The sequence below is a fragment of the Quercus lobata genome, chromosome 12 (assembly GCF_001633185.2).
Source record: "Quercus lobata isolate SW786 chromosome 12, ValleyOak3.0 Primary Assembly, whole genome shotgun sequence".
In the NCBI taxonomy this organism is placed as follows: domain Eukaryota; kingdom Viridiplantae; phylum Streptophyta; class Magnoliopsida; order Fagales; family Fagaceae; genus Quercus; species Quercus lobata.
Window position 1 is genome coordinate 16,155,279 of NC_044915.1, and position 19,089 is coordinate 16,174,367.

The 19,089-nt window shown below is 34.4% G+C and overlaps 1 protein-coding gene across 1 annotated transcript; it reads left to right on the forward strand.

Moving 5' to 3' along the window:
* Positions 1-791: 791 nt before the first annotated feature.
* On the forward strand, positions 792-2,934 carry LOC115972360 (leucoanthocyanidin dioxygenase-like). The gene is made up of 2 exons (XM_031092627.1): positions 792-1,406; positions 2,096-2,934. The coding sequence occupies exons 1-2, from the start codon at positions 904-906 to the stop codon at positions 2,670-2,672; spliced, it is 1,080 nt and encodes a 359-aa protein (XP_030948487.1). The 5' UTR covers positions 792-903; the 3' UTR covers positions 2,673-2,934.
* Positions 2,935-19,089: the final 16,155 nt, after the last annotated feature.

Consider the following 19,089-nt stretch of genomic DNA (forward strand, 5'->3'; position numbering starts at 1 on the left):
ACTATCTTCCTTTATCATTGGGATATGTAAAGAAATAATAAAAACATAAATGCAATATAAATAATGTCAATTTTAATTTACACATTTATTGTAGAAAACTTGTAAATTTACATAATTATATACCGATTGATATGGATCATTTTTAAGCAAAATTTTGTGAATTTTACACATTAATTTTTCTTTATATACCCACTGATGTAAGTGCTTTAAAAAAATAAAAAAATAAAACTCCGATTAATTAGTATTCTTAAGATATTTGTTAATAAATCATTACAAAAAATTTTTGATATAATTTTTCTAAAAAATATAAAAAACTGTAAAATAAAATCAATTATTTTTTCATTTCTTATAAAAAATATCTGAAAGTATCTTTTAACAAATGTCTTTATGTCATCTATTAACAAAATCCTATTTAAAAAAAAAAAAAAAAAAATAGAAGCAAAACTCTACATGGGAGCGTATTTCGGAAGCAAAACTCTACGTGAGCCGTTGAAATAGGGTAAACCTGATGTGAGATTCACTTTTGACCGTTAGGGTCAGCACGTGGTCCAAGCTTCCAGTCAATCCCACCCTTCTCGTGTTTACTGTGGATAATAACTAGTAAGTCCGGGAAGTAAGTGCATCACGTGACACCCAACCAACCCGCACTTGTGACTCTTATCTCGCTCTACGTGGTAGCTCTCTACCCCGTGGACACAATTGAGAGAACTGTCTTCGTTAATTCGTTTGTTGTCGTTTAGTTGGCATGTAGTGGAAACTTATTGCTATAAAACCTAAAAACATTTTTGGATTAGAGCATATTTTGGTTGACATTTCAATAGAGAAGCAAATAAAAAAGAGAGAGAATAAGAAAGGAAAGCAATTACGTAATTAAAAGAAAGAAAGAAAATACGTATTGCTATCATGGTGACTTCAGTGGCTCCTAGAGTTGAAAGCTTGGCTAGCAGTGGCATCCAGGCAATCCCAAAGGAATATGTGAGACCCCAAGAAGAGCTAAACAGCATCGGCAATGTCTTCGAGGAAGAGAAAAACAATCTTGGGCCTCAAGTTCCAACCATTGATTTGAAGAACATTGAATCTCCAGATGAGGCTGTTCGAGAGAAATGCCGCGAGGAGTTGAAGAAAGCTGCCATGGAATGGGGTGTCATGCACCTTGTTAACCATGGCATCTCCGATGACCTGCTTGACCGTGTGAAAAAGGCAGGGAAGATCTTCTTTGATCTCCCAATAGAGGAAAAGGAAAAGTATGCTAATGAACAGGTTTCAGGCCAAATTCAAGGGTATGGGAGCAAGCTAGCCAACAATGCTAGTGGGCAGCTTGAGTGGGAGGACTATTTCTTCCACCTTGTTTACCCTGAGGAGAAGCGTGACATGTCCATATGGCCTAGGACACCAAGCGACTACATGTAAGCTCAACCTTTAATTGTTAATTATACTACATATCGATCTTATGTATATCCGTACTACAACTGACATGGTATTTCACATTAATAAAAGCAAACCAATATTTAATAAAACAATTAGATCGATTTTTTTTTTTTTTTTTTTTTTTCTATTGATCTACCAACCGTGTCTAATAGTTTTCCTGTTTACCATATCCTTGGTTAATTACTGTTTCACTTCCCTAATCTTTCAGACAATATCTATACTTTCATATCTAATATTTTTATATTTTACATATAATGTAAAAGAGCGTGCATATCATATGAAAGAGTTTAGATATTATTAGAAGTTAAACAATTAAAAGAAAGTTTATGGACACAATTTTTGTACCACAATTTTGATATGATCGACTATAAGTTAAGCAACTATTAATGATCGACCGTATCAAAATTGTAGCATGAAAATTATGGTCATAGAAGAACTGAACAATTAAAACTGTAGTCAATTATACTAATAAATAAATAAATAAATATAAAGCAATTTTTTGATCTTTATATCATTATTTGGCCACGAATTTAAAAATGACTTTATTCTTTTGTAACGAATTGTTTTTGAACTCCAAATTATGTGACATAAAAAAAATAGAACCCAATAATTTTTGTTATATTAAAAACTCATGGATAAATGTCACCCTTAATTAATTTGTATGCAGTGAGGCAACAAAAGAGTATGCAAAGCAATTGAGAGTCCTAGCGACCAAGGTATTCTCCGTACTATCCCTTGGCTTGGGATTGGAAGAAGGAAGGCTAGAGAAGGAAGTTGGTGGCCTGGAAGAACTACTTCTCCAAATGAAAATCAACTACTATCCCATATGCCCTCAACCAGAACTTGCTCTTGGTGTTGAAGCTCACACAGACATAAGTGCACTAACTTTCATTCTCCACAACATGGTTCCCGGCCTGCAACTTTTCTATCAAGGCAAGTGGGTCACAGCAAAATGTGTTCCAAATTCTATCATCATGCACATAGGGGACACGATAGAGATTTTGAGCAATGGTAAGTACAAGAGTATTCTTCACAGGGGACTGGTGAACAAGGAGAAAGTTAGGATCTCATGGGCAGTCTTTTGTGAGCCACCAAAGGAGAAGATCATCCTGAAGCCACTGCCGGAGGTTGTGTCCGAGGCTGAGCCACCACTCTACCCACCTCGCACCTTTGCTCAGCATATTCAACACAAGTTGTTCAGGAAGACCCAAGATGCTGCTCTTTCTGCTGCTGCTCTTAAATAAGCCTTGGTTACAAAATTATTGGTAATGTCGATTGAGTTCATTTATTACTATGTTGTTTTATCATTTATGGCGCTCTACTTGTGTGCAAGTTTAGTTTTTGACCCTTTTGTGACATGTATAGGTCATAAGTTACGGGTCTCCTTGTTATTGGCGATTCTCTGTTTGCTTTGAAAAAATAAGAATTGATATTCATCTTTTGTTAGGTTATCTATCTTGGATGATTAATTGGTTAATGCTAATCAAAGTGCTCCTTTTAGTGAAACTATCTAATTTTGATTACTTGTATTATTATTTTATAATTTTTTTTTTTGTTTTGATAAGCATATTTGAGTAAATTTATCTATATAATTTGTGATAAATTTTACTTTGGTCCTCGAAACTTGAAGGTGAATTTGATTTTGGCCCTCGAAATCTTAAAAAAAAAAAATTCAGATATAATCCTTCTTAAAAAATAAAAGAGGAACAATCTCATCATTCCATCTATATGGGGTCAATGGGGTCTCAATATGAGGTAGGTTTGATTTGGTCCTTTAAAATTTAAATAAACAAAAATTTTAAGACCACGTAAAAAAAAATTCACAACAATTTCCATGACATGTGGCAGATCAAGAACGGACCCACTAAGGGGGTCCCAAAAACCATTTCTTTGAAAAATTTAAGTAGTATATTGGATGACTCATATTTTAGAGTTTATAGTTGGCCCCCTCAAATTTTTGGATTAGTCTAAATAGTCCAAAAGAAACTAATCACCTAACCCTTTCTTTGGGCCCATGGCCCCTCCATAATCTAAATACAACACAACAAAAAATTCACAAATCACCAATATCATAATTCAATAATTCATAACCAAAAAAATTCCCTTACGGGAACAATAATTTATGACTTTTTAATTGATTTATAAATTATGGGAAAGTCAATTACAATATTTAAATTTTTTTCAAAAGATAAAATGCAAAATTCTTTTAGAAGTCAATATTGATGATGTAGCATTGCCAACTCTTAATATTAATATTCCAATTTTTTAAAATCCTCAAACAAAGTTTTGAAAACTTCATTAGTGTGATTTTTAGTTGCATCCAAAAGTATGGGTTTATCATAATATTGGTGAGTTGGTCAACGTGATAAAATCAACATATTAATTCCAATTACCCAAAATCTAGAAATCTGAAGTCCTATTCTTTTTTTATTCTTCTTCTTCAAAAAGGTTAGAATATCATATTGTAACTGTAAGGATCGTTCGATTGATAGGCCCATAGGATTCAGAAGTGGTTGAGGATTGTTGGGCCAGTGGCCCATCCGAGGCCGTATACCCGTCCGAGGACATCATGCTCCTCGGCGGTACGCGTCCGAGGACGATCGCGTCCGAGGACGAGCAGGACGTGGTCTTACCGTGATCAGATCTCAGAATTAGGTCATCTCCAAGGGTAGAGTAGCCGACTAAAGATGAAAGAGATAAGGCAAACAAATATCTGAAACTACAGCTGCCTCCGCATTAATGACCTCTCAACCAACTCTCTGGCCGCATTAATGTGGAGGTGATACCTGAACAGTAGGGAAGCAGCCTTACAGCTGCCCATAGGAAGTTCCAGGAGGTGCCAGATGGGACAGAAAGAAATCCCCCGGACACAACCTACACGTGTTCGGTGAGGATGGAACGCAAAGGGGAGTATATAAACTTAAAGAAGAACATGAAGAAGGGGATCGGAGAAAGAAGGAAAGAAAAGAACAGATATAAACTGGAGAGAAGGAAGTAAGAGGAGGGAGAGAGAGTTGCACTAGTGACTTAAGAAAAACGTTCATTATACCAACTAAAAAAAAAACCTTGTACGGGTTTGAGAGAAAATCTTGGAGGTAGATACCACAGTTAACCTAGTTCTTTATACCCACGCTCTACAAATCATATTGTCTGGGCCTTTTACGTACGAACCCAATACTGTTTAGGTTCGTCACTAAATCGTGTCCTTACAGTAACTTTCAACTTTTTTTGTTCATATTATTTCCTTCTTGACTTAAATATTTATGGTAATAAAGTGCAATTGTTTTGCCTACCATGATTTTTTTTTTTTTTTTTTTAAAAAAAAAACCATGTCACTTGAAATTTTTTGGGTTCATGCTTTGGCCCTCCCCTAAGTTCAAATTCTGGTTCTGTCCCTGTGGTAGATTGTGAGTAGTAGTGAAAAAAGTGGTAGGCTCATGTGAAAGTGATAGAAAGTCGATCACAATTTTCTATGTAAGATAGTTGTAGTAAAAGTTGTAAGTTTTTATGTAGTACTAGAATTGGAAAAAAAAATCTAGGACCACAACAAATTTTATATTAATTTTCACAACTTTCGATGTAACTGACTATGAGTGGAAAAAAAATAGATAGATTCATGTGAAGTCTTAGAAGATAACCAATTTACAATTTGCTACGTAAGATAATTGTAAAAATAAATGTGAAATTGAATGGAGCCCTATAATAAGGACAAAGTTTTGCTATTAGTTGTAACTTTAAACTATAATCTTACTCAATATTTTTTTATTGGAAGTGAATTGTGACAAATCCATTATTGGATGACATCTTCTTCTTATATTCTTCATACTTGCAAAATTTCTAAAAGATTAAATATCACCAGCTATGTCATCAATAAATTGTTCAAATTGCAAGTTTTTGTAGTTTAAAATTATGCATGAAATATAAACTTATAGATTATATAGTAAATAATATTCGATCGATACAAAATTTGACATGAATATTAAGAGCATAAAAACATGCAATTCAACGGTTAGATTTTCAAATATGTAGTAATATTTATTTTATTTAGTAAAATTGTAATCTTAGATTACAACCAATTTTGTAGCTGAACTTTTTCCATATAATAATTCTTAATTCTTCCTCAAAGTCAATCACTTCAACCACTCTGAAACTCATTGTAAAAGTTGTATTGATAATTTGATAGCACTACCTATTCTAAAATATGTGAAAAGGTAGTGTCATATGTAGAATACTAGGATTGTCATATTTATTTGTAGGGGCAGAGGTAAATATAGTATTGGGGGGCCATGTCCCCCCCCCCCCCCCCGAAACTTTTGAAATCCTCTTATAGTGCTGTATAAAAATAAATTGGGCCCCTACAAATTATAATGATTGGCCCCTCCAAAAAATTTCACAGAACCTTCTTGCTATCAATAGAAGAAAATTGGTCTAGCATAGTTAGATAGGCCACCTAATACATGAATCTAGATTACTCTTAACTTAATTTAAATTGTAATAAAAGAGAAAGTAACCAAGTGGCCCACCTACTTGCACAATATGCCAAGAACCTGGAGCGGAGTTAAACTATTGAATAGAAGATAGTCTCTGGTTTTAGAGTTCCAATTAGCTATGAGTATTCATCATCTTCATAGTTCATGCTTCTTCTTTTTTTATTTTTTATTTTTTTTTACTGTTGTTTTGCTTAGTTTCTCTTTACTCTGATTTTGGATAATGACTTTTCTTTAAAAAAAATGTCATAGAGATCTGTTCATTGTTAGTTTTTATGTTATTTCCCTTTAAAATATGATAATGATTGCATTTAGTCATTTACAATTCCAATATTTAGTTAGTTTCTCAAGTAGACTACACTCAAACAATACACACGCTTTTACCAAAATCTTATAAATCCCTAGACTTTTACCAAAATCTTATAAATCCCTAATCTTTAGGTGTCTTTCTTTTTATTTTTTCTAAGAATAGAAAAAGGACGTTGTTCCTATTGTTTTCAATTTTTAAATGCAATGCGTGTTGCTCGAATTGGTGTGTTTTTCTTTTCATTCTTAGCCTTCAAATTCATTTATTCTGGTCCCATCATCATCATCATTTTTTCACAAAATTTGATCCTTTTCTCATATTTCCAATTTTTTTTCCTCATATGTTTTTCTCTCATTATCATCATCACATTTTTATATATTTTTAGTTGATTTTTTTTCCCCTTTTGAATCAAGGTGCCTTATAAGTTGTACCAACATTGATATGTTTCTACAACAGAATTTAGGTTGCGCTAGAGAGAAGAAACATTCTTAAGTCTTAAACCCCTCCCAATTTGAAATAGGGAAAAATTGTTAAGAATTTCACTATGAAAATGATAACGAATGGAAATTATTTTATGAATGGTCATCATCAAGCACAATTCTAATAGGAGATGCTAAGGCTTTAAAAAAAAAAAAGATTCTTTTATATGTTTATAGCAAATTGAACAATTTTTTTTTTAAATTTTATTTGAGTTTTAGAATATCATAAAATGTTAAATTTGACTATTTTATATAGAATATAGTTATTGTATTAATTATGAGTTATGACTAGCATATAAATATATAATTCGGCCCCCCCAAGTGGAAAATCCTGGCTACGCCCTTGTTTATTTGTACCAGGCCGCGTATAATTGTGAGGTGCTCTTAAGGAGAAGTGATGTATTTTTGGTGTCAGCATCCAATCGTTTTCACCAAGTCTTTGGAGTTTGAAGCGATTTCTCAAGTTTAGCATAATAGTGTACAGTAATATTAATCTCTCTCTCTCTCTCTCTTTCTCTCTCTCTCTCTCTCTCTCTCTCTATATATATATATATATATAATTCAAGCCTTTGAACCTCTCACAATTTTCCACGTCAGTACAATATTTAAATAAAATTATTTTTGTTTAGTCCAAACTTAACAATGAGTGAAACACGATCTATCTCTTTAACAAGTCCAACTTAAACTCAAACTCATCATTATCATTTTTTTAAAACAAAATCATTTTTGTTTAATCGTAAAATTTTATTTCTCTAACAAGTCTAACTTAAACTCAAACTTAAACATTGATTACTTATCTCCAAATTTGCGAGGTTAATCATGAACACTATAAAAGTATGGTAAACCTCAATATATATATATATATATATATTTTTAAAGCTGAGTAGAGGTATGAGCTGTTCTTATGTTATTTTCTTCTCCTCTAGTATGTTAAAAAAAAAATTATTTTATGATTTTTCATGTATTTTTTAAAAACTAATTTTTGTATATGAACCACCAAACTCTCTTTAGCCATTTTTTACAAGATAAAAAAGCTTGCAATAATTGAAATTATTCTTTTGAATGTAACTCATCTTTCTCTTATATTTCTTTATTGTTTAGTCATATATATTTTATTTTTTTTTAATAATTTCTAAGCAGTGAATCATCTGATTCTTTAATTTTTTTGGTCTTTCAAAAATTTTAATATCTGAATTTTTGAATTTTTTTTTGCAGTATCTTAAATTATTTGACAAATTTTTTGTAAACTATTGCATGTTTAAGTAATGGCTTATTCATCAAATTGTAACACAAATTGAAGTCATACAAGAGCAAATCCTGTGATGGTATAGTTTTTTAAATTTTTTATAAAATTACTTTAATTTACTTCACAAATAGATAGGTTTTCATGTGTAGCACGGATTAACGACCAGTAGTATATATACGCAACAACCAAAAATAAAAATAAAAAATTCAACAAACCAGGATACATGGCCCGCTGTGACTGTAGGAAACTAGAAAGTGCTTTCCCCTTTTGATTTTTGTTGAAAGACTGCAGAAACCAGAAAGTAATTTTCAAGTTTTAATTATTTTTCTCCTAGAACGAACAATTGGCTTCACTTTTCCAAAGTTGTTAATTTTCTTGCTCTTACATGCATGGTATACTTTTATGTTTATCTGAGAACAACTTATTTTTATATCTGTTATCTCAAAAAAAAAAAATTTATTTAACTTTTTATTTAAAATTTTTACTAAAAGTATATATACTAAACTATATTTGTATTTTAAATAAGTGATAAAAAAAATAAGCTATATATAAAAGCTAAAAAAAAAAAAAAACTGACTTATAATTCAATTACACTTTCATAGCCAGCCATATAAATCTGTGCCAACTGCCAATGCAAATAACATTTGGTAAAGACCCTATGAACCGTTACCAATCAGCAGAAAGTAGGGCACAAGAGGGATCCACACACCCCCGGGTGTGAGGCCTAGAAACTACCTTGCTAGTAGGGCCTTTTAGGCACTGCTTATAAAATATTATTGTGCGTGAGACTATGAACCTTACGTGCACAAAATATACATCAACAAGCATAAGATAACAATTACTGTTGTTAATACCTAATTTTATTAGCTTCCAACCTTCATCCTATAAAAAGATGGAAAATAATATTTTATACCCATATCACAATTACAATTTTTAATACCTAATTTTATTAGATTCCCACCTTCATCCTAAAAAAAATGATGGAAAATAATATTTTATACCTAATTTGGATTTCTTCTTTCTACTCATTATTACATCTCATAATGTTAGCACTAAAAAAAGGAAACAACCCATATGTTAGAATGAAAACCACAAGTGCGTATCACAAATTAGTGGTGGAAATGTCTCAGCACCAACCAGTTTTTGACACCAACCGTACGTATCTAGAACTGGCAAGTAGAAATAACAACTAGGGTCCGTTTGGATACAGCTGAAAACTGGAAACTGAAACTGAAAACTGAAAAACACTGTAGCAAAATAATTTTTAAATGTGTAAATAGTACCGTGGGACCCATTTTTAATATTTTTTTCTGAATAAAGTGATTGTGGGTCCCATGAACAGTGTTCAAACAGTGTATGAACAGTAAAATTTGTCTCTGCACAGTAAAATTTGTCTCCCGCACTCTAAATCTCAGGTTTGATTATTTGAATGGTTTATATGTATGTTAGATGAAGAGTATATGGTGGTTGTGGTGGTAGTGAAAATTTGAATGGTGGAAATGAAACCAAAGACAAAAGCTAAAAGCAAATTTCGATTAGATGATTGTGGTCAATACCAATAGTGTCATATATGGTTCGCATGCCTCGAGTACAATTTACGATTGGTAAAGCATAGATCAATGCTCAAGTAGTAACCTCTGGAGTATGATGATGTATAGTTGTCACTTATCTAATATTTGTCGTCAGGACGGAGCCACTGTTGGACCAGGGTGCAATGGCCCCTAATTTTTTTTTTAAAAAAATACTAATATTATTATTATTATTATTATTATTATTATTATTATACTTTTAGAAATTTAATTTAATTTATAAATTTACATTTTGCTTCCCATAAATAATGTTACCGATTTTTTAATAGTAATGCTATACTCACAAACTTTTCTACAACATTTTTACAAATTATTTTGTTAGTAAATTCTTATTGGTTCAAATATGGATCCACCACTTATATCAATTTTTTAATTTACCAATAACCACTTATAACATCAAAAATTTATAATAAAAAAAAACGTTTTGTAACTCTAGCATTTTCCTCATTTTAGTGATCATAAAAAAATTTATAGATCTAAAATTTAAAACAAAATATACAAGTTAAAAAATATTAGCTCAACAATAAAAAGTACCAATAGTAAAACTAAAAAAAAAAAAAAAAAGCCCAATCAACCAAATTTATCCAAAATATGAACCCTGCCCTTTTAAAATTCTAAGCAAAAATAATTTTTTTCTTACCCAAAAAAAAAAAAAAAAAAAAACCCTTAGCGGTTAGTAGTAGCAAAGTCAGATGTTGAAATTACCGCACATGGCCAACATTAAAGCCATCCCCCAACTCAAAGTTCTAGCTCTGTTCCTGTTTATGGTAAATTTCACTAATTAAATTTATGACAAAGTTTACTATATATGTGAAAGGAATGAGCAGTACTATGTCACCATGCTTCGATAGTAGGGACGGCAATGGGGAGGAGGGCCAGGGTCAAACGATGGTGTCTTCACCCCCACCTAGCATGGTTTTGTCTTGCCCTATCCCTGCCCCACCTTGTATGATGGAGGAAACTTCATTGCTCCATCCCTGCCCCTTGGGCCTCGCAGGCCCTACTCCGCCCTGTAAAATTCTACTTTATGTTAATTTGCCCCATAATTATTACATTTTTTTAATAAAACTTGTTTCATTAATATAAATATATTTAGAATTACAACTAAATTTATCACACCAAATCAAACTAATTTTTAGCAAGAACTGAATAATATTATTCAAGTGTTTAACAAGACAATATCACAACAAAAACAAAAATATTAATATGCATGTATTTAAATAAGCTATTATTGATTTGATTGTTTAAATAGTATGGATTTAGGGGCTAAAATGTCTAAACTCATCATTTCCTTGCCTCTATGACGGGGGCTAAAATCTTACCCCATCCCCGCCCCACCATCTATGTGGGGTGGGGAAAACCCGCATGGGGTAAAGCAAGGAGGGGCGGATCAAGGCTAGGTGGGGAAAATTTTCCATCCCGATCCGATAGTACTTAATAATTTCCCTGCATGAAGTATGAACACAGATTCAACAGGTACACGACATTGTGAGACGAGAATTCTAAAAAAAAAATGGTAGAGTTACCCACTATTTTACAATTTTTTTTTACAAAGGGCTAATATGGTGAATGATTATTGGTAAGTAAATAAGTTATTTTAATGATGGGCCTAGATGAGACAACTAGTAAGAATTAGCCGAATCAACTGTTTGTAAAAGATGTTATAAAATCATTTTGAGTGTTTAGCCGTAACATTACTCAAAAGTTTGTAAAATAATTTATGGTTTTAGCGTTTCCTTACTCAAATTAAAATATAACATCAACTGATACGTAAAGGTTAAAATTAACAAATGCCCTAAAAGTATTAATTTAAGAAAAAAAATCTAAAAAATATTATGAAAAAATTGATTTTTTAAAGCATTTTATATTTTCTAATAAAAATGGTATAAAAAATGTCCTACAATACTCTATTAAAAAATGTTTTGAGGTTGTCCGTTAACCAAAACCTATATAAATTGAGGTAAATTCAATGTTATAAATACATAATATGTAGTTGCGTACCGTTCCATCGGAAATTCTGTGTTGCGTGACACAGTCCGGGTTGGTTTGAAGACAAATATTGGTTTATACAATTAACCCGCAGATAACTGAATCCTAAAGTAGACAACTTCTAACTTCTCAAGTCACACTTACTAAGATTGAGATCAAGTGTAATACCCACCTGATGCCTTTTCTCTCACAACCTTTTCACTTTTTTACTTTCACATTTTTACTTCTCTTAACTTTTTTCTCAAAAAGAAAACATTTTCTAAAAATTTTTTAATCAATGGTTGAGATTGAAAATTTTTTTTTATCAATTTTCAATCTCAACCATTTATAGGCATTACACCAAGTAAGGTATTGCACTTTATCTTAATTCAACTCATTCAAGTACTATTGCAAAAGGCCGTACTAATATAATATTAGGAGATCTGCCTATAACATTCATAGCTCAAAGATTTTTTAATTTTTTTTATTATTTATAAATTATAATATGATTTTTAGTTATTGGGTTTCTCAAAAATTGTAAATTTTTTTATATAAATTAGGACAGATGATGCGCTTGTCTCTATATAAATTAGGACAGATGATGCGCTTGTCTCTATATGATTTGGATATCAGATAATTTACCCAAATAATGTGTTTAGTTTTTTATACTTCTAAATTTTATTTCATACGATATTATTTTTAAATTTTTTTGGTTATAATTTACATTACTTTCATATTTTTATTTTATTTTAGATATTTTTTATAATTATAAAATATATTAATTGTTGTACAATTCAATCAGTGAACCACTAGTTAAACCAATGAACTATTTAACCTATCCTTCAATTGGGATAATCTTTGGTTCAATTTTGATAACTACTAGCCGCAAACTTACGCAATGCGTGGGAATATAAAAATATTATGTAATGGGATGTAATATATAAAAAGTAACAATTACTTCAAGTATTTTCTTTTCTTTTTTAAATACTTCTATAAATATTCTTTTTATCTTTACAAATATATCATACTAGTCGTTAACCCGTGTGATGCACAGGATAGTTAAATAAAAAGATAATTAATCAACCTCATAGTAAAAGAAAAGGCTAAAAGAACTATTAAGAGACTACTTTGTCCATCAAGTAATCAACCCAAGGGGCATTGTAGCTCATGAACAAAAGTCATTGTTGCATTTCATGGCTGCATACTTGCTAATAATGGAAATTACCTGTATAAAACTTGAAAAGGGTCAAATGATAATATGGAAAAAATTCCATAAATAACTTATTGATGACAGGTATAGAGAGGGGACTAATGTAAGTCATCAATGGAATTTGAGTCATCATCTCATTGCAAATGGAATATAGCTCTATATTAAAACTAAAAGTAAAAGTTCAATCATTCTTTTTCTCTAAAACGTTATCAAAAACTATAAGTAATTTACATCAGTTTCAAATAAAGACCACTTGAAGAATCAACTACTTTAAATCATTATCTGAAAGAGCAGCGACATAAAAACTTAAATAAATCTCAAAGATGAAGTTCTTCAAACATATTTCAACACCAATTTCCAAGTTTAGCTCTATGTATGGCAACCAATTACTCACCCCGGTTGAAAGCACAATGTTTAGAAGAATCTTCCAAGTATCTTAGTCACAATTTTCATCCACCTCCCTAGATCACTAAACTATATATCTACTAATCTACATACCCTAACTTCAAATATTGAATATAAAGAAAGAGCCAAAATTTCTCAAATAGATTTGTGTAGCGTATATAAACTTAATTTGTTCTACTGCCTTTTATTCACAAAAATAATATAGAAGAAATAGAAAGAAAAAAAAAATTGTTAAAAATGAATGCTTCATATCTTCCACCATACTTGTACTTACACATACTAATAGTTATTTTCGAAAACTTGTAAAACAAATGAATGTACATGCCTAGATTCAGCTGCAGAACCTGAAATACCAAAGCAAACCTCTATAGATAGTGTAGCACAAGATGTAGCATCAATATTATCCTAGCAATCTAATTATCTATTTGATCCATTGGTTGTAGTGGTGGGCCATTGAATTTGTGAACATTTGTAGAGTCCTTACTAATCTCTTAATAAATTTAAAATCTGATTGGATTAGTCATGATTTCAACCATTTTGCTGCATTACTTTTTCTAAGTGTAAAATGTGACAAACCTTGTAATGCATGGCTTATATTGCCACTATAACATTATACATTATAATGAATATGATTTGCATTTAATCTTTTAATACTGGACTAAATTGATCTCGTAGTTGCTTAACTATATATTATATCTAATTACAACTAACCTAATGAATATTTATATTTGCTAAATTATATGTTATAATCTGATTACAACCTCCTTAGTTTAGTTGAACTGAAAATAGTCAAAACACTAAAATTCTACAAATTTAAAGTATATGCAACCCAAAAAATTAGAAAGCAAGCAATCAACACCAATCCAATCAAATATGGTGATGAACAGTTCTATTCAAGCATTTCTTTGAACACTTTCAGTGGAGTTGAGAAACCAAAGGGAAAAAAAGAGTTTCTTAGAATTGAGAAACCAATTAATATAATAAAAAAGAAAACTGTACTGGAAAAAAGAAAAGAAGTTACACAAACAGTGTGCAAAAATACTAAATAGACTTCTTCATGTTATTGTCTTAAACATTAACAAAGAAATTTTATCTTCACTCATCCTATGCTTATCCACTTAAAGCTTTTTTTTTTCTTTTGGTAGCAAATCTAAGTCATGGATGTGTACGGGATAGAACAATATAGTACCACTTTAAAAGGCTTAGACACATAAACTTACCCCAAGAGGATGAACTTCTGATGGAATCATTGATTTCATAACTACTACTTCTAAAAACCTTTCTCATGGACATGCAAGGCCCCATATTTTTGGGTTTTACGTTGCCAAAAAAATAAACATTCTTAAGGAATATTATAGAAACAAATCATTTTGATCTTTTGCAATTCAGAATCACTTGGAAGTGATTGTTTCTTACATTAAATTCAAAAATCATAAAATTATACATAGAAAAATTGGATATTGTACTTCCATAAGGATAGACTTAATCAGGAAATTAGAAATCTCAAGCAAGAAGTTCATGGACTTAATCGGCAAAACAGATCTCTGAACTCAGAGTTGCAACAACCGAGGCAACTGGTGTCCTAAGTACCACAATCAACAGAGAACATTAGAGGTTTATCTTATAGATCCCATATATGCTTGTTTTACTATGACGGTCACCTTTTTAGCACACATTCGTTAGTTTTGTTTTTGCTATGCATATGTAACCAATTTGCACCCAAAAATCTGGGTTAATGGTCAATTTCTTTTAGTCATCATCTCCTAAAGCTCATGCTAATCAAATAACCTGTAGCTAAGCATACTGCCTATTAGGCTAATTTCACCTCATGTATTGATAGCCACAGAATCAAATCAGAATCAAGCAGTTCAGTAATGGAACAAAATTTACAAAACCCTAGTTAAATTTCTAGTCCCTTGAAAATCCATAGAGATTTTACTCAAATCAACAAATAGTTTTACAGATCCGAACACACACACACACACAAAGTTGAAGTACTCAGTATTAATCGATTGCTAATTAATCAAATCGAACCCTAGGTTTGATAAAGAAAAAAAAATCAACTTTATGCGATTTTGATCGAAAATCTCAAAAAATAAGAAATATAAGAAGAAGAAGAAGAAAACGAACCCTAATTTTCTGAAACAAAGTTCTAATTCAATCATCTGATGCAATCTGTATATTTTTTAAAGAAAAAATGCAAAAAATTTCAGATCCAATGTGAAATCATATAGATTACCTGAAAATACACCGAAATCAGCAAAGAGCGAGCAAAGCAAGCTGAGATAAAGCTTTAAACTGAGCGAATGAGCGAATGGAGATGGCTTGTAAGGGAGAGGTTTGAGGAATAAAGAGAGAAAGGGGAAACGGCAAAACCTAAGACAAAGCGGAGAGAGAGAGAGAGCTTAAAAGTTAGGGTTTCGGGTTTTAAGAATGCATATAGGTTAGAGAGAGTGAATGAGTGAGTCGCATAAAAGACTGAAAAAGATAAAAATTAAAATAAAATAAAATAAAATAAAATAAAAAGCGAAATTTAAAAAATAGAAAAAGAAAATTTTAAAAACGAAATTTAAAAAATAGAAAAAATAAATAAATAAATGCTGACATGGAAAATTGTGGGAGCTTTAAAAGCTTCGGTTTTATATATATATATATATATATATATATATTGTAAGGACGCGATTCGTGGCGAACCGTAACAGTGTCGGGTTCGCACGTGAAAAGGCCCCTAACAACATCATTTGTAGAGCGTGGGTTTGGAAGGCTAGGCCTTGATCGATAGGCGGTGGGTTTTTCGCGGTGTTCGTACCAGTTTAAGTTTTCCTACACCCCTGGAGTCTTTCTCCTAGAGGTGGGCTGGGAGGCTCTGGTTTTTGGCCATTTTTCCCAACCCCCTATTGGTACACCTTCCTTTTTATTATATAGTCCGTCTTGGTTGATCCTGACCCTCCACTTGTAGGTCAGGCAGGAGCTTACTTCTGTATCCATCCCATCAATCGTCCCGTCTAACTTTCTATTAGTTGCATGGATCGATGTTTGCACCGCCCAAACGTCTTTTCTCATTAACCAGCTCTGGGTATTGGCAGGTGCATTTACTGAAGGGGGTGGGACGCACTTTCCTTGGTCCGAGTTCACACCCTGCTTCCCTTTGGGCCCCATTCCGTTCACATCCCCTTGAGGGGGCTGTTCGGGGATTGCCTACACCAGGGTGTTGGTCTTCCTGTTGAAGCTATGGAATGCCGAGGACAGGGTAAGTTCTCAGCCGTTCCCCTTGCTACCTCGGCCACTGATCATTCGTCTTCGGCAAGGTACCTCCTCGGCACGGGCCCTGGGCCCAGATAGAGTTTGGGCCGGACTGCAGAACTCTCGGACCCACAATAGCCCCTCAAAATCCTGCTATCCGTCCCCTCGGACGGATAGGAGGGTTTTGATGACATCATGGATCTGCCAATGCCTATCAATCCTTGTCATCTAGCGATTCCCGAGGTTTTTCACCTGCCCAAGGCACGTTCCTAGAGCCGTTGGAAGGCGAAACGTGGCCTCATTAAATACGGGCGGCTTGGTGCTTCCCACGTTCAACGGTGTGATGGAAATCGAACGGTGGTGATCTCCTGGCCTCTTTGGGCGGGAAAAAGGGCGTGCAGTTTACCCTAGAAAGTATAAAAGATTTTTTGGAGATGGATCCGTCTCTCCAGTTCTGTACTTAAGAGTTTTAGTGCGTGTATCCAGGGTTCATCCGAACTTCCGCCTAAATTCAAGTCTATCTCAAGCACATATAGCCCATTCGAAGCGTAATTCTCCTTTTATGTAAGTTCCCTACCTCCATTAACTCGCGTTTTTTCTTTTCTGAGTTTATTTCTCTTTGGCTCCCTTTCTTTTCCGTCTCGGGTTAGGTTTGTTTTAGCAAATGACAAAGGCGACTAAATTGAGATTGAGGAAGTTGGTCGATACTGAAGAGGCGATGAATAAGTTCATCGTTGATTATAGGATTCCCCCCAACGTAAGTCTGGAGCACTGTAAGATGGGGGAATGGCACATTAAGAGGGGAACGGGCGCGGTTGTAATTCCCGTCCTCGCCTTTGTAGAGGGAGGTATGAGAATCCCTATGGGACCAGTGACGAGGGGTTACCTCAGGCATTTCCGTTTAGCCCCTACCTAGTGCGCCGGCAACGTTCTTAGGATTTTGGGTTGCGTGGACGCTTTAAACGAGAAGATGGGTTTAAGACTGACCCACCATGATGTAAACTGGTGCTATAACCTCCAGAAATTGAAAGGAAAAACCTACTACATGAGGTCGAGGGATGATAGGGTTCGGTTGATCCAGTGCCTCCCTGATTCCAACAAGGGACTGAACAAGGATTTTCTTATTGTCTCTGGGGAGTGGCATGATGGCGATCCATGCCCCGTAGTAGAAGGAGAACCAGGTGGGGTATTAGGAATGGAAGAGGGATAACCCTTTAAACCACTCTAACCTAACTTCCTTCGATAACTAATTACGCATATATGTTTGTTGCTTTTGTAGATGAACGTGCCTATAAACGGCATTTTCATTTAGTCAATCGGGTAGACTTGGAAACCGTTTTACAAGCGGCAGTTTTTGTGAATGACAGTGATGACCAAGTTCGTGCAGCTTACAAAATACTAGGGTACCCTCCGGTTCAGAAGTCGTTCGGGGACGCGAAGCACGTGATCAGTGCCCGCCGTTCTTGGCTTCCAAAAATTACCGTGGTAAAGAAGGGATTTTTGATCTCGCAGGAGCCAGCTGTCCCCAAGAACATCCCCTTGGCGGGCCCCTCTTCGTCTCATCAAGCAGCAGAGGACGAAGGTGAGCCAGATCAGCCGGAGGAAGGGTTCGGGGTATTTGACTTAGTCTACCAATCCGAGGACCCTCCTGGTGACCTAGGTGACCCAGCCTTGTCCGAGGCGGAATTATCATTAATAGGCACCTCTTCTCAAGCCGAGATGGGAGTCAAAAGAATACCTTTAACCCCCATTCTCCAACTCCTCGAGGACCAACCAGGGAAGGATACCCAGGAGGCACTACAACCCAATGCTCCTCCTCCATCAGCTCGGCCCCTTACAATCCAAATCAGGTCATCCTCCACCAAGTCCCAACCACAATCCACCCGCTATGAACCTCCCACCTCCTCCTAACCAGCTCGGTCTCCTCGACCCGAAGGTGCTGATTCCAAGAGAAAGAGGAGCCCCAAGGGCAAGGACATCGTGGACGAGGGAAAATCCCAACCTCCTAAGGAGAAGGATGAGACTCCGCCCACAAAACAACCGAAGACCGGACCCCAAGGCAGAGGCAAAGGACCCGCAGTTCAAACCTCTCAAGGAAAAGGAAAAGGAATTGATTCCCAATCCCTTCCGAGCGCCTGGCTTCCTGCCCCAATGCTTCACGGGGGTCCATTACTGGAAACTGCCTCTCTGAGGGACCTTGGAGACGGCGAGGGTGGATACGTGGCAGATGCATTAGGGAGAACCATGCTACTCCCTAATGACATGGAAGAGCTGAAGAGAATGAGGATGCAGGAGGTTTTTCTCAGTACTAAGAGATACTTGGGCATGGTAAGATTTCTTGAAACCTAACACTTTACTAATTCTCGTCACCAGTTTGTCACTCACTACACGTTCATCTTTCTTGACAGGCTCTCCAGGCAACCTATAGGATGGAGGAAGAAGTGCATGACAGGAGTAAGGTGGCCGAGAACGAACGCGAGAGGCGCATAACGGCCTCAAAGACTCTCGAAGCTTCTGAAAAGGAACTTGCCAAAGTCAAGGATGACTTAACAATGACCACTCGCGAGAGGGATAACGTCTCGGCGGGCCTTGCTAGTGCCCAAAAACAGGCCAAGGACCAAACCAAGCGCGCAATTGAAGCCGAGGATCAGCTGCAAATAGCCAGAACTCTGATCGAGGATTTAAATAAGCAGCTGACCACGGCTCTGCATGAGAAAGGAGTGGCAG